We start from the raw sequence: 14,274 nt of genomic DNA on the forward strand, positions 1-14,274 counted from the left end.
TGCTTGTCCTAAAAATTGTGCATAAAGCATAATCTGATTATCAGGCCAAAAAAATATTTCAAGTTCTTCAAAAATACTTAAGAGAAATTATTTTTGTTTTTAGCTGTAAGACTCTTGAAAAGTTATCTTCCCAACTGTTTATCTAATATGGACAACAATACCTGTAGACCTTCCTTCAAGTGCCTTTATGCTGAAGAAATTAATCCAAAGAACTGAAGTTAATCTCGTTTTCTTTAATCAAACCCAATTACTTTCCATTTCCCGGCACTGTATGACCTTTACAGGTTTAATGCTTGCTAATGAATACAACAATACATGAACACCTCCAGTGAGAGGAGTGTCTTAGTAACTGACACATTACTGACATCTATAGATCAAACTGTATAATTAATTACCTTAAGCATAAATATATCTGGTATAAAGAATAATCTTTATCTTACAACTTAACTGCCTGGAGGATGACTACATCTTCACATCTGCTCATGCTAAACATTTATAACACTTGCTGTGTACTGTTACTCTGTATTGTAAATATCTTGTTAAAATTTTTAAATGTTGCTTAAACATCTTAGCCAAACTGAACTTTTTTTCAGATTTCAGTAGAGAAAGACCAGTGAACAATGGAAATGCATATAGGTTACATAAACAAGTATAATCTTATCTACCAGGAACTGCAATGTATATTACTCATTAGGAATACTGAAATATACAATTAATTACACTAAAAGCTACATAGTAAAAATTAGTTTTTAACTAATCCAAACATGACATTATTGATAAATAAGAATAAACAATAAAATAGGCATGAAGATAAGCAAGCAGGATCATATGTTAGAGTTAAAATACAGTACAAGTTCTTCAAACTTATCAAGCAATAAAGGAAATAAAACAACTGGAGGTCAATACGAGCTGTGGGTAGGATGGGTGGGAGAAGACCGTGCAGTCAGTAGGGTGGGTATTACATAGCCACTGGTTAACATGCACACACCAGTACCTGATGTAATACTCACGCCTCCGTCCCGCCTATTCGCATGCCGCTGATGCAGACATTTCCCTCGCTGGTCTGCCAAAGCTTCTGCCAGACAGTCTTGAGTGGGCTGGCTGGGTCAGCTAGCAGTATACGAGCATGTGGTATGATGGGGAGCTACCATGCTACTAAATGTACAAACCCTCAAATCCAACTTTCTCTCAACTGGCTTATTTTTAACTTTTCTTTTATAAATATAATGAAAGCCCACAAACACTTCTCCAAAACCAAGACTCACCAGACTGGTTTTCAACTTTGCTGGTTTGTCTTGTGGCACCTTGCTATATATATATACATATTTTTTTTTGTAGGTAGTATTAGCATTTCACCCACTGTAATTATGTTGGAGACCTGAAGATAGCCCAAAAGCTAGTAGAGTATTGTAAAAAATATAAAAAAAGCCTGACTGTTGCAAAGAGGCATCTCAAAATGCCTGCAACTGAGGCCTGGAGATATAAGTATTCAGTAAAGAACTTAATGTCAAACATGCTATCAGCATTTGGTCTGTAGCTAGTGCTTGGACAGTAGTAACCAGACATTAAAATGCAGTTGGCATAAATTGTGGCCTGCAACAGAGATGAAGTTAAAAGTTCAGTCTGACTGCATGGTTTCCAGGTTGTTCAGAAGAGGAAGATCACAGAATTGTTGAACTTGACTAAAAACATATCTTGGACCACTGCACAAATGTTAGCTGAAGTTAACAGTAAAGAGAGATTACGAATGTAGTCAACAGAGCCTCACTAGTTCACTCCTTCAATGATGGAGAAATAATGGAGATGATATCACATATTAATTCTAAAAAAAAAAAAAAGTAATGATATGGAGATGGTGCTCAACAGTTTAAAAAAAAGTGCCCCTAAAATATAGACTAGACTTGAGCAAACAATGCTTAGTAGCAGAACATCAGCTTATCTCTGTTTTTAAAATTCAAATTACTCTAACCACAAAGAAGACAAAACACATGAACCAAATGAAGCAACTGATATGTTATTAGAAACCTAGATTTTTTCTTTATTCTTTTAATGAAGTGCTAGACCTATGTGGATTATTCAGCACAAAGAGTGATAGAGGCTTGATCCTCCAGCCAGTAATCAGCCCAGTAATTGTTCCATCAAACTTTTAAAACTCTGCATCTGAAGCTTCACCAACACCAGATATTTCAAAAAAGATCCATCATGCAAGCTGCCCTCATGCCAGATGTAACTTTCCCAGCAGTTTCACTAAGTAATATACTTCTTTTTCAAAGCAGAAATGAAGATGATAAGTATTTGACAAATACATTACAGGTGTTTCTTCTTATTTTACATTCCCAGCCAAACTGGGAAATCCTAAAGACCAGTTCAGACTTAGTCCCAATGGGACCAGATTTCAGGGTTTGTACTTATACAAACAGCATGGAACATACAGGTGTAATTGCCATGCTAAGAATTCAAGAGCAATGTTGATTTTCTAAGTTTTCTCCAGAAAGAGAGGTGAGTAGCCTTGAGATATTACGTTACCTCAACGAGAAAAGCATAAATAATTATTCTTATTATAAAAATAAACAATCTAGATAATTTCCTGAGTATAACAAAATTTGGAGTAATATATTTAAAAGTTTTCAGTTAGGATGTACAGTAGCTCAAAATAAAAAAAAATTCCATTGTAGGTAGGGTAATGATGAAATGCACTCTCTCTTATAAATGGTATGGCAGTTGCAACCATGCATTAGATCAAAGATGTCATGCATGCTCTCAAATATATCCTGACCATTTATTTATTGTTTTCATGCTAATGATTGCATCATAATACTATACTGTACTTACCATCAATTATAATAAAATTCTTATTGTAGGTTATTTGATTAATAACCTGTTACTATTTTGTGGCACAATTGATTACTTTTAATTACCTATTTGCATTTACAGAGGAATGGAGAGGTGAGCTCAAGGTGTTTGGACTCTCCTCTTAACATTCAACTAGCTGACCAAGCCCTGTCAATATCTGTTTTATGAACCTATGTATGAAATTTGCTGCCAGTCATTCAGTTCATTCCACTTTATTACCACATACAGTATACAGTGATTTGTTTTCTGATATCCATGTGGCTCATTTGAGTATCATGCTTTCTTGTCCTTAAATCCCTGGAAAAGAGCCTGTTCTCACCTATCCTATTTCCTGGAGTAGTACTTTGTATTTATTAATCCTATCACTTCTTGTTCTATGCTCCTCTAGAGACAAGATCCTTGCTTTGGAAGCCTTCCTCATAGGTTAATCCTCTTAGTTCTGGTATTAGTGTGGAGACATGCATTTGGGGAGGTACTACCGTCCTACCAAGTGAGTGTAAAACGAAAGCCTGTAATTGTTTTACATGATGGTAGGATTGCTGGTGTCCATTTTTCTGTCTCATAAACATGCAAGATTTCAGGTACGTCTTGCTACTACTTCTTACACATAGGTCACACTACGCATACATGTACAAGCATATATATATATACTTGTTGAAAAAAATATTTTTTTTTTATTATTTTTATTATCACACCGGCCGATTCCCACCAAGGCAGGGTGGCCCGAAAAAGAAAAACTTTCACCATCATTCACTCCATCACTGTCTTGCCAGAAGGGTGCTTTACACTACAGTTTTTAAACTGCAACATTAACACCCCTCCTTCAGAGTGCAGGCACTGTACTTCCCATCTCCAGGACTCAAGTCCGGCCTGCCGGTTTCCCTGAATCCCTTCATAAATGTTACTTTGCTCACACTCCAACAGCACGTCAAGTATTAAAAACCATTTGTCTCCATTCACTCCTATCAAACACGCTCACGCATGCCTGCTGGAAGTCCAAGCCCCTCGCACACAAAACCTCCTTTACCCCCTCCCTCCAACCCTTCCTAGGCCGACCCCTACCCCGCCTTCCTTCCACTACAGACTGATACACTCTTGAAGTCATTCTGTTTCGCTCCATTCTCTCTACATGTCCGAACCACCTCAACAACCCTTCCTCAGCCCTCTGGACAACAGTTTTGGTAATCCCGCACCTCCTCCTAACTTCCAAACTACGAATTCTCTGCATTATATTCACACCACACATTGCCCTCAGACATGACATCTCCACTGCCTCCAGCCTTCTCCTCGCTGCAACATTCATCACCCACGCTTCACACCCATATAAGAGCGTTGGTAAAACTATACTCTCATACATTCCCCTCTTTGCCTCCAAGGACAAAGTTCTTTGTCTCCACAGACTCCTAAGTGCACCACTCACTCTTTTTCCCTCATCAATTCTATGATTCACCTCATCTTTCATAGACCCATCCGCTGACACGTCCACTCCCAAATATCTGAATACGTTCACCTCCTCCATACTCTCTCCCTCCAATCTGATATTCAATCTTTCATCACCTAATCTTTTTGTTATCCTCATAACCTTACTCTTTCCTGTATTCACCTTTAATTTTCTTCTTTTGCACACCCTACCAAATTCATCCACCAATCTCTGCAACTTCTCTTCAGAATCTCCCAAGAGCACAGTGTCATCAGCAAAGAGCAGCTGTGACAACTCCCACTTTGTGTGTGATTCTTTATCTTTTAACTCCACGCCTCTTGCCAAGACCCTCGCATTTACTTCTCTTACAACCCCATCTATAAATATATTAAACAACCACGGTGACATCACACATCCTTGTCTAAGGCCTACTTTTACTGGGAAAAAATTTCCCTCTTTCCTACATACTCTAACTTGAGCCTCACTATCCTCGTAAAAACTCTTCACTGCTTTCAGTAACCTACCTCCTACACCATACACTTGCAACATCTGCCACATTGCCCCCCTATCCACCCTGTCATACGCCTTTTCCAAATCCATAAATGCCACAAAGACCTCTTTAGCCTTATCTAAATACTGTTCACTTATATGTTTCACTGTAAACACCTGGTCCACACACCCCCTACCTTTCCTAAAGCCTCCTTGTTCATCTGCTATCCTATTCTCCGTCTTACTCTTAATTCTTTCAATTATAACTCTACCATACACTTTACCAGGTACACTCAACAGACTTATCCCCCTATAATTTTTGCACTCTCTTTTTTCCCCTTTGCCTTTATACAAAGGAACTATGCATGCTCTCTGCCAATCCCTAGGTACCTTACCCTCTTCCATACATTTATTAAACAATTGCACCAACCACTCCAAAACTATATCCCCACCTGCTTTTAACATTTCTATCTTTATCCCATCAATCCCGGCTGCCTTACCCCCTTTCATTTTACCTACTGCCTCACGAACTTCCCCCACACTCACAACTGGCTCTTCCTACACACCCTGCCTCGGTGGGAGACGGCCGACTTGTTGAAAAAAAAAAAAAATACACACCCCTCTGGGTTTTCTTCTATTTTCTTACTAGTTCTTCTTTTCTTTCTTATTTCCTGTTATCTCCATGGGGAAGTGGAACAGAATTCTTCCTCCATAAGCCATGCGTGTTGTAAGAGGCGACTAAAATGCCAGGAGCAAGGGGCTAGTAACCCCTTCTCTTGTATATATTACTAAATGTAAAAGGAGAAACTTTCGTTTTTCCTTTTGGGCCACCCTGCCTTGGTGGGATAGAGCCGGTGTGTTGAAAGAAAGAAAGACATGCATTTGGATCTCCATGGGGAAGTGGAACAGAATTCTTCCTCCATAAGCCATGTGTGTTGTAAGAGGCAGCTAAAATGCCAGGAACAAGGGGCTAGTAACCCCTTCTATATACATTACTAAAGTTTAAATGAGAAACTTCTGTTTTTCTTTTTGGGCCACCCTGCCTTGGGGGGATACAGCCGGTTTATTGAAAGGAGAACATGCATTTGGACTTCAGGTTTCACTTTGCCTTTAGCTAGGCGAGGGTTCCACACTGTTGTTCGTTACTCACTTACTGGTTACACAATGTGCTTACACAGAAGCAGACTGGGTCTTAACCCAGCCCAGCAGCCCACCGGGCACTGCCCAAATGCCCATATGGAAAGTCTGCATCTGTAGCTATAGGACCAGAACTAAGCTCACTGTGTCCAGTCTTCAGTCTATCGATACATTTTTATTTTTTCCAATTTCCAGTTACCCAAGCCATTGTTCTACCACACTGTTTGCAAAGACTAATATAATTCTGGAACTTCTTCTTCTTTAGTTAATAGTAGCTATTACCCTGTTCAGCCTGTTGATGGAGTTACAAAATCTGTATTCTTTCATATATTGAGTAGGTGTGCCCTCTATGCACCTTCTGACATACGAGAGGTATAGTATTTGGATAAAAACAAGATACAGTACCTTCAACTGTATGTCTATTTCTACGTTGGGTTTAACTTGGCTACTTCTAGTACATACATGCTTGTTACAGCTCAGGTGTGTAGGCTGTTTAATCAGTATTCCATTTAAAATATTTGCATATCAGTGGATCATTAAGAAGTGTTTGGCTTCATTTTTTAAAGCATTACAAATGGGGATTATTTTATGTATGCAGAAAAATTGACCTGTTCCAAGTACCATTACACTTACCATTCTTTCATACTGTACTGCTAAATGATCACATATTAAGTTTGCACTAAAAGTAAAAACTACATTATTCCAATTGCCTAAAAAATATATACAGCTATACATAATGCACTCTGAAAAATATTTAATCTGGCCAAGTGTTCTCTAAAAATCTTTTACCCATTTAATTAACATTAACAAATCTCATACATATAAGTACTGTAATTAGTAAAGCACTGCATTTAAAAAAAATTCAGTTACATCCACATTAGCATTTTTTCTATATTAAAACACTATAAAAGTTATACAGTTCAAACATTGCTATATTACCCTTTGCAACAATAAAATGAAACAAAATATATATAAACATTCTTTTCAAGCATACAAAATAACTGTTAACACTACAATCATCTGCAACTAGCATCACACACAAGCTAACAACCTTAAACTAGCATGCTAAAACTTCATGCAAATGTAGTCAAAGAACCATGTCATATTAACCATTTATGACCACAAAATCAGCATGAAAGTCCAGTATTACAAAAATAATATAAAATAAATTTTTATCCTTGGTTAACAATGAGAGAATGTTGCATGACAGACGTGTGGGGGTGCATATTAGTGTTAATTGTCCACATAGCACATGCATTGAGTCTGTAAATGTAAAGTGTGTTTATAACAGCGTGACTGTAAATGCAATATATTTACAGTAATGTACTACAAAAATCCATATTAAAAATAGCATAAATATTTTCTGTTTAGTTGGAGACCGACTTAAGGAGAATAAGTTAATAGAAAGGGAATGGCCTCTACAGTATGCTACTATATAAGACTGGCTATGTATGAACCATATCTATAGGTGAAAAATAATTCTTTCACAAATGGTCTGGTTAATGTCTATGATTATCCAGACTGACAAAGATTTTTTCAGCTTCATTTCCCCCCAAAAGCAAACTTACTTTCATAATTAACCCACAAATAGGAAATAAAGATTTAAATGATGTTACAGCCTATCTTTAACTATTATCAAGCCATGACTTTGAATGGCATTAAGGTCATTATTAGGTGGAAATGGAGATGTCACATTGGGAAACAGCTGCATGCTAGACTACCTGTGAAAACACTATCCTAAGAATGTTTTTTTTAACACATCAGCCACTTCCCACTGAGATAGGGTGACCTACAAATGAAGAAACATTTTCATCATCGTTCACTCCATCACTGTCTTGCCAGAGGCACAACGATACTACTGTTCAAAAACTGCAACGTATCCCCACCTCTCGTTCAGAGTGCAGGCACTGTACTTCCTGCACTCTGAAGGATGGGTGGTAATATGTTGCACTTTTTGAACTCTAGTATCGGCATGGCTCTGGTAAGACAGTGATGCAATGAATGATATGTTAATTATTGATGGCAAAATGCTTTTCTTTTATATCCCTTACTATCCACTAGAGTTATTCTATTTCTCATATAAAATCTGAAGATAAGAGCAAAAATAACAAAATAATGCTCAATATAAATAGGGAAGTCAATTTAAAAGATTATCATTTAACGAGTTAATCACATGCTGTATGCTGTTTAGATAAAACATTTTTTTTTTCTTCCAACACACTGGGCATCTCCCATCGAGACAGGGTGACCCAAAAGAGAAGAAAGACTTTCATCATCACTCACTCCATCACTATCTTGCCAGAGGTGTGCTGATACTACAGTTAAAAAAAACTGCAACATATCTCCACATTAATTGTTATTCCAATTAATGTCAAAAGTTACCTGAATTCTATGAGGTTAGGTTAGGTAAGGTTTGTCAAGAAACAGGGCAAGTGTTTCCTTATGAGGGTCTTAGACATATGATGACCTGCAGTTGGAGCTTCTGGTCATCTGACCGAGGCCTTCCACTGGCTTACCCCTCCACCCCTTAAAAATTTTTGCCTATAATTAAAACCATTTCATATATAACTCTTAGAGATGCAATAACAATTATTATGAGAGAAATATGTTTGATTTTAGGCACTGTATCACTAAATCTGGATGCAACAATGGAGTGGCCATGTACCCACAATTTGAAGGACAAAGTAATGGCATGCAATGACATGGTAAAACTAAAATGTGCACTTAGAACTGTTTAAAGTGATCGAAGGTCGAGGTGGCGTTAGCAGTACTGTGGGTTGTGTGCAAGCCTGTTTGTGAGATCTCACCAAGCAGTCTGAGATCAGCAAGCACCTCAGCGTTACCGTGTGAGATTACACCAACAAGACCCAGTGCGTGCAGCAAGTGGTGCTCACCAGTTAAGAGTGATGTTAAGTAAAAGGAAAATAATATTAGAATGTTAAGCCCAAGTTATAAAACTATGCTCAGTAACAGTTGTATTAAGCATGTGCTGTTTTCAAAATTAGGTGCAATTAAAAGTCACTTTATAGTTAATAGTATATACAACTTTTAAACCCAATTACTGCAAATAAAACAGCACAAGGATTAAAGCACATTTTTTTGTTATTTAACATGCAAAAAAGTACATATAATCAAATTACCTCAAACAAGAAAAAAAAACTTTTGCAGAGTACAAGTACAGGCAAATTCTGCTGAACATTAATGGTTGACTTCAAGATCTAAGAGCATTGTGAACAGTGTTCAAATGGAATATAAAACTTAAGGAAAAAATTGGTAGGGGAGAAAAATATTCATATCACACTCACCATCAAATATCTCCAGCAAATGTTGGAGAAGTGTGTGCAAGATGACATGTTAGCACCCAAAGTATTAGCCAAAAGCCTAAAAATTGAGCACAAATACCTCTATTTTTTTCTGGGAAAGGGGAGGGAGGGGCAGAACAAAATGTTCATCGAGGTAAAACAGCAAATGGAGCAATAAGCGGGGTTTGCCTGTACTGTACCGTACCGTACTGTACTATACTTTATCATACCATACTATACTATACTGTAGCATACCATACTGTACTATATTGCACTATACTGTATCGTACCATACTGTACTGTATTGCACTATACTATACCATACTGTACTATATTGTACTGCATCATACTGTACTATACTGTACTGCACCATACTGTACTATATTGTACTGCACCATAAGGTACTATATTGTACTGTAACATACCGTACTATACTGCACCATACTGTACTATACTGCACCATACTGTACTATACGGCACCATACTATAATTAACATTTTCATTAAAACTTGTAGTTTGAAAGTTTAGGGCTAGTTAGAAGCTCTGGAGAATAATAACTTGGACTAGCATTCAGTACATAAGTTAACTAGTTAGAGCATACTCTCACACACTACCTTAGTCTATCAAACATAACTTTATCAATAACAAAACATTTAGAATTGTTACATTTATGTTTGGGAACTATAAAATATAGTTTGCATTTTTAACATATGCACTTTTATTTAAAAAAAAAAAAGGGCCATTTGTGAATATAAAGACAATACTGCTGAAAGATGAAACAAAAGATGGGTGTAAAATGAGCTGTTATTATGACAATCATTTCACTCTTTGTAGAGCTTCATCAAGTCAATCACTGACTTTACGCTCTACAGGGAACAAAACATTGTCACAATAAAATCTTGCTCTTCACCTGTGTCTTTACTTCATTAATGTATCTTTGTGTTGTTAGATTAATGGGACACACAATACCAATATAATGGTTGCCATTACAATGCAGTAATAACATCTACAGCAAGTTATGGTAGCCAAACATAAATATCTGTATTACATGCAATAGTTAAAAAACATCAAGTGAACTGTATTAAAGCTATGATTTGTTTAAAAAATGATCAGTACTTCAAGATGATTAGTACAAGTGTGTACAGCTTAGTAAGTCAGAGAATTTGGTAAACACAAGAAAATGACATTTTAATTGTGTCATGTCTCTCATAGGTATTAGTCATATCCATTACAAGCCCAACCAAGCCACTGTCCAATACAACAATCCTGTACTGTACTATTAAAGAGCTGCACATTGTTAGTTTCTTTTGAGGGGGGTTAACCTTAAGATTTGTTAAAACATAACCCTTCATTTTAGTTTTTATCTTAGTTGTAACACCTGCCATTTCCCACTGGGGTAGGGTAAACCGACACAAAGAAGAAAACAACTTTCTCTGCCACTCAATCACTGTCATGCCGTTGTAGTTTGGAATGTTATATTCCAAAGTGCAACATTCCCACTCATTCAGAGTGCAGGTACTGCACTTCTGACATCTAGGACTCAAGTCTGGCTAACTAGTTTCCCTGAATCCTTTCATAAATGTTACCTTGCTCACTCCAAAAGCATATCAAATCATAAAAACCATTCTCCTCCAGTCAATCTTATTAAACACACACTCAAAAGCCTAGTGGATGTCCAAGCCCCTGGCATTCAAAAATTTCCTTTACCCCCTCCCTCCAACCTTTCCTAGCATGACCCCTACTCTTCCTTCCCTCCACCCCACATTTATATATCCTCCTAATCATTCTATTTTTCTCCATACTATATACAGCATTTTGGAGCTTTCGTAATATGGTCTTTTAATACATGATAATTTTTCAAGAATGCAAATAATGCACTGTACAAGGAATTATGATATTAATTTTTACTAAGCAACAAATGCCAGTCTCATGCAGCTCAGTAATCCACAAATGATTTTACCAATTCAGGAGGCCATTTTTGCCAGTATTAAAACAATCTTAAGTTTACAACTGTATTATATAAAAATTTATGTTATTTGTTAGTAACAAGCAAATGTATTCAATTTTTCATTACCTCCAGTCTCATACTGATTATTACATGTATGCACATAGCCAAACCTCAACTATGTACTTGTGGTAACTTTCCCATAGGTGAGGCACCTCTAGAGAATGATTAATGGAGCTTAATGAAAGCATAAAAAGCATCACTGCACTCACCAAATATACAAAGCTACAAATGTTACAAAAGCAACCTAAAGAATAATATATGTAAAAACATGATATGTATATGTAAAATGCAATACACTAAGCACTATACAATAATAATCAGTAACAAAATACTGTATTAATAAACTGCATAAAACAAAATCATAAAAACAAGCAAGCGTGCAACCATCATAGTGGGTGATAAAACAAAATAAAAAAAGATCGCAGAATGTAGATGAAAGGCTGAGCAGAGGGAGGACGTGAGGGTGCTGGGTTGTGCGAGTGATCAAAGGGGAGGAGGACATGAGGTACCAGAAGGCGTCTCACCAGCAGAGGATCACAGCAGCTCAACATAATACCAGTTGAAAATTTGAGGCACAGACTGCGCAAAACCCAAATTTACCAGCTGATATTTAGTCGGTCTGCGCTTTCCCTTCTCCCCCCCAGGTTTCCTTGCAGTCAGCGGACCAACCACCATTGAGAAGCAACCAATCAGTGCGTGCCCATGCCCCACCAGGAAGCCCCACCCTATAGTCAACGTGAAGCAACCAATTATCATGCTTCATATCTTAGCTAATCAGTGCACATTAACCTGAGTTCCCAAATACATGATGGGGCTATTACAACTTACATATCTAAAGAAAGAATATACAGTACATGCAACAGCAAAAAAAAGTAAATACGTACAAAATTTTATAAAAATAAAGTCAAATAATTAATACTACTTGGGTCAATATACTGAACACAGTATTGATATAAGAAGGATAATAGTATTATTATAAAACCTGAAATTAATAATGGTCTTACTGTACCTCATACCATTAATGCAGAATAAGACTGGGAAATGCTTCTTCTCCCACAGAGTAACAAACATATGGAACACTCTACTCAAGACTACTACAGTTTAAATTTCACGTGGAAGGACTAACAGGCAAACTGGGAAAACCCTGCGAAGCCATGGGTTTCCTGTCCACCCCAAGGAAATTATAGAGCTGGTGGTTGACAGGTAAATATTTGCCTATACAGTGGACCCCCGGTTAACGAACTTTTTTCATTCCAGTAGTATGTTCAGGTGCCAGTACTGACCGAATTTTTTCCCATAAGGAATATTGTGAAGTAGATTAGTCCATTTCAGACCCCCAAATATACACGTACAAACGCACTTACATAAATACACTTACATAATTGGTCGCATTTGGAGGTGATCGTTAAGCGGGGGTCCACTGTATACATACAGTCAACCCTCATTCATCAAGAATCACTGACACCAAGGGCTTTCATTTAGCCTAATTATTGAGTAATTATTCTACTGCAAACCATGAAATACATCCACCAAGATAAAAGAATAATTTATGGTTAACTGGAGATGGGAAGGACCTAATGAAACCTTTCATGAAACTATACTTTCCAACTATGAGGCTTACAGATGCATGAGGTGTGACTGTATCACTAAAAAATACAGTACCGTAAAGCTTCACGGTGTCTACAATATGCTAACTGGAATAATAAAAATTAACAAGATCTAAACAATTATTCTATTCATTACTAGTGAACTAAATAAGGTGTAAAAAACAAAACATTCTGAATAACATACAGTAATTTAGGAATTTATGAAATGAGAAGCAACCAACATAAACTTACCTTGTGCCTTGAGAGCAGTGATCATCTGTTCCTTCTTCATCAGCTGTTCTCCGAGTCTTGATGCTGCTGCCAAGGCGCTCTCAACCTCTGTTAGCTGACTCTGAAGTAATTAAACATTACATAAATATTAAGCACTACATTACTGTGTGATGTTTACCATTACTACCAGTTTTCATATTATTCTTGCACTTAATAAAATGTCTCCAAGTGAAAGTAATTAACAAGAATACTCATTATTATTAAAAAACATTTATTAAGATTTATCAGGAGGATATTAAAGTTATTATTGGAGATTTGGAAAATTATCATTTTAGCTAATGTATGTAAAGTGTAAATAATTTCCCAATTTTAAATATGTAGTCATATCCACAATAGTATCAAAATATATCAGTATTTATATGGTAAAAAACAAGGAACTCAAGTAAATTAAGATGTTTTTTCAACACACTTATGTGTAAAATGAATGAGCATCTTAGTACATACTTGTATATACACTCAGTAGTCACTTTATTACATACACCTGCTCATTAATGAAAATGTTTGATCAATCAATCGTATGGCAGCACCTCAGTGCCTAAAAGCATGCAGACATGGTCAAGAGGTTCAGTTGTTGTTCAGATCAAACATCATAATGGGGAAGAAATGTGATCAAAGTGGTTTTGACCACAGAATGATTGTTGGTGACATAGGGTAGTTGAAATTAGGGTGCATGAAATTACCGCCTCCCTTTCTTCATCAATATTTAAAAGTTCCTCAAAATATTCCCGCCACCTACCCAATGCCTTTATTTATTAATTATTACCTTTAAATTATTTATCTGCACTGTGAGTGAGGAGTTTTTTTCCTTTTCCTCTTCCAGCTGCCGCCTTGTTCTCTCTGTGGCCTCCGCTATTTCACGCACCTGATTCTTTTGGAAATCTTGCAACACCTGAAAAAGTAGTACAACTCTTTTTTTAAATTTTTCACATCAGCCATTTCTTATCAGGGTAGGATAGCCCAAAAGAGGACACATTTTCACCATCACTCATTCAACAGCTTTCTTACCAGAAATGTGTGCATCATAACTCAAATAACCCTTGAAACAGCAACATCCTCATCCATCTTCCAGAGGAGAGGCAAAGTACATTCCACATTCAAAGTCCAGCTGAACAATTCCCCTAAATCCCTTCAGTAACATTATCTAGCTCATGGTCCAACAGATCATCAAAAACCAAAAACCACTTGTCA

The 14,274-nt window shown here is 36.8% G+C and overlaps 1 protein-coding gene across 5 annotated transcripts in view; it reads right to left on the reverse strand.

Moving 5' to 3' along the window:
- LOC128703627 (thyroid receptor-interacting protein 11) overlaps window positions 1–14,274 on the reverse strand; it is a 210,690-nt gene that overhangs the window by 11,005 nt on the left and 185,411 nt on the right. For all 5 annotated transcript variants that reach the window (XM_053798360.2, XM_053798359.2, XM_053798362.2 and 2 more), the window contains 2 exons: window positions 13,850–13,975; window positions 13,048–13,147 (listed from right to left, as the gene is read on the reverse strand). In XM_053798360.2, coding sequence (XP_053654335.1) covers window positions 13,048–13,147; window positions 13,850–13,975 — 226 coding nt within the window. The remainder of the gene's footprint in view (window positions 1–13,047; window positions 13,148–13,849; window positions 13,976–14,274) is intronic.

This window comes from Cherax quadricarinatus, chromosome 76, assembly GCF_038502225.1.
Source record: "Cherax quadricarinatus isolate ZL_2023a chromosome 76, ASM3850222v1, whole genome shotgun sequence".
Lineage (NCBI taxonomy): Eukaryota > Metazoa > Arthropoda > Malacostraca > Decapoda > Parastacidae > Cherax > Cherax quadricarinatus.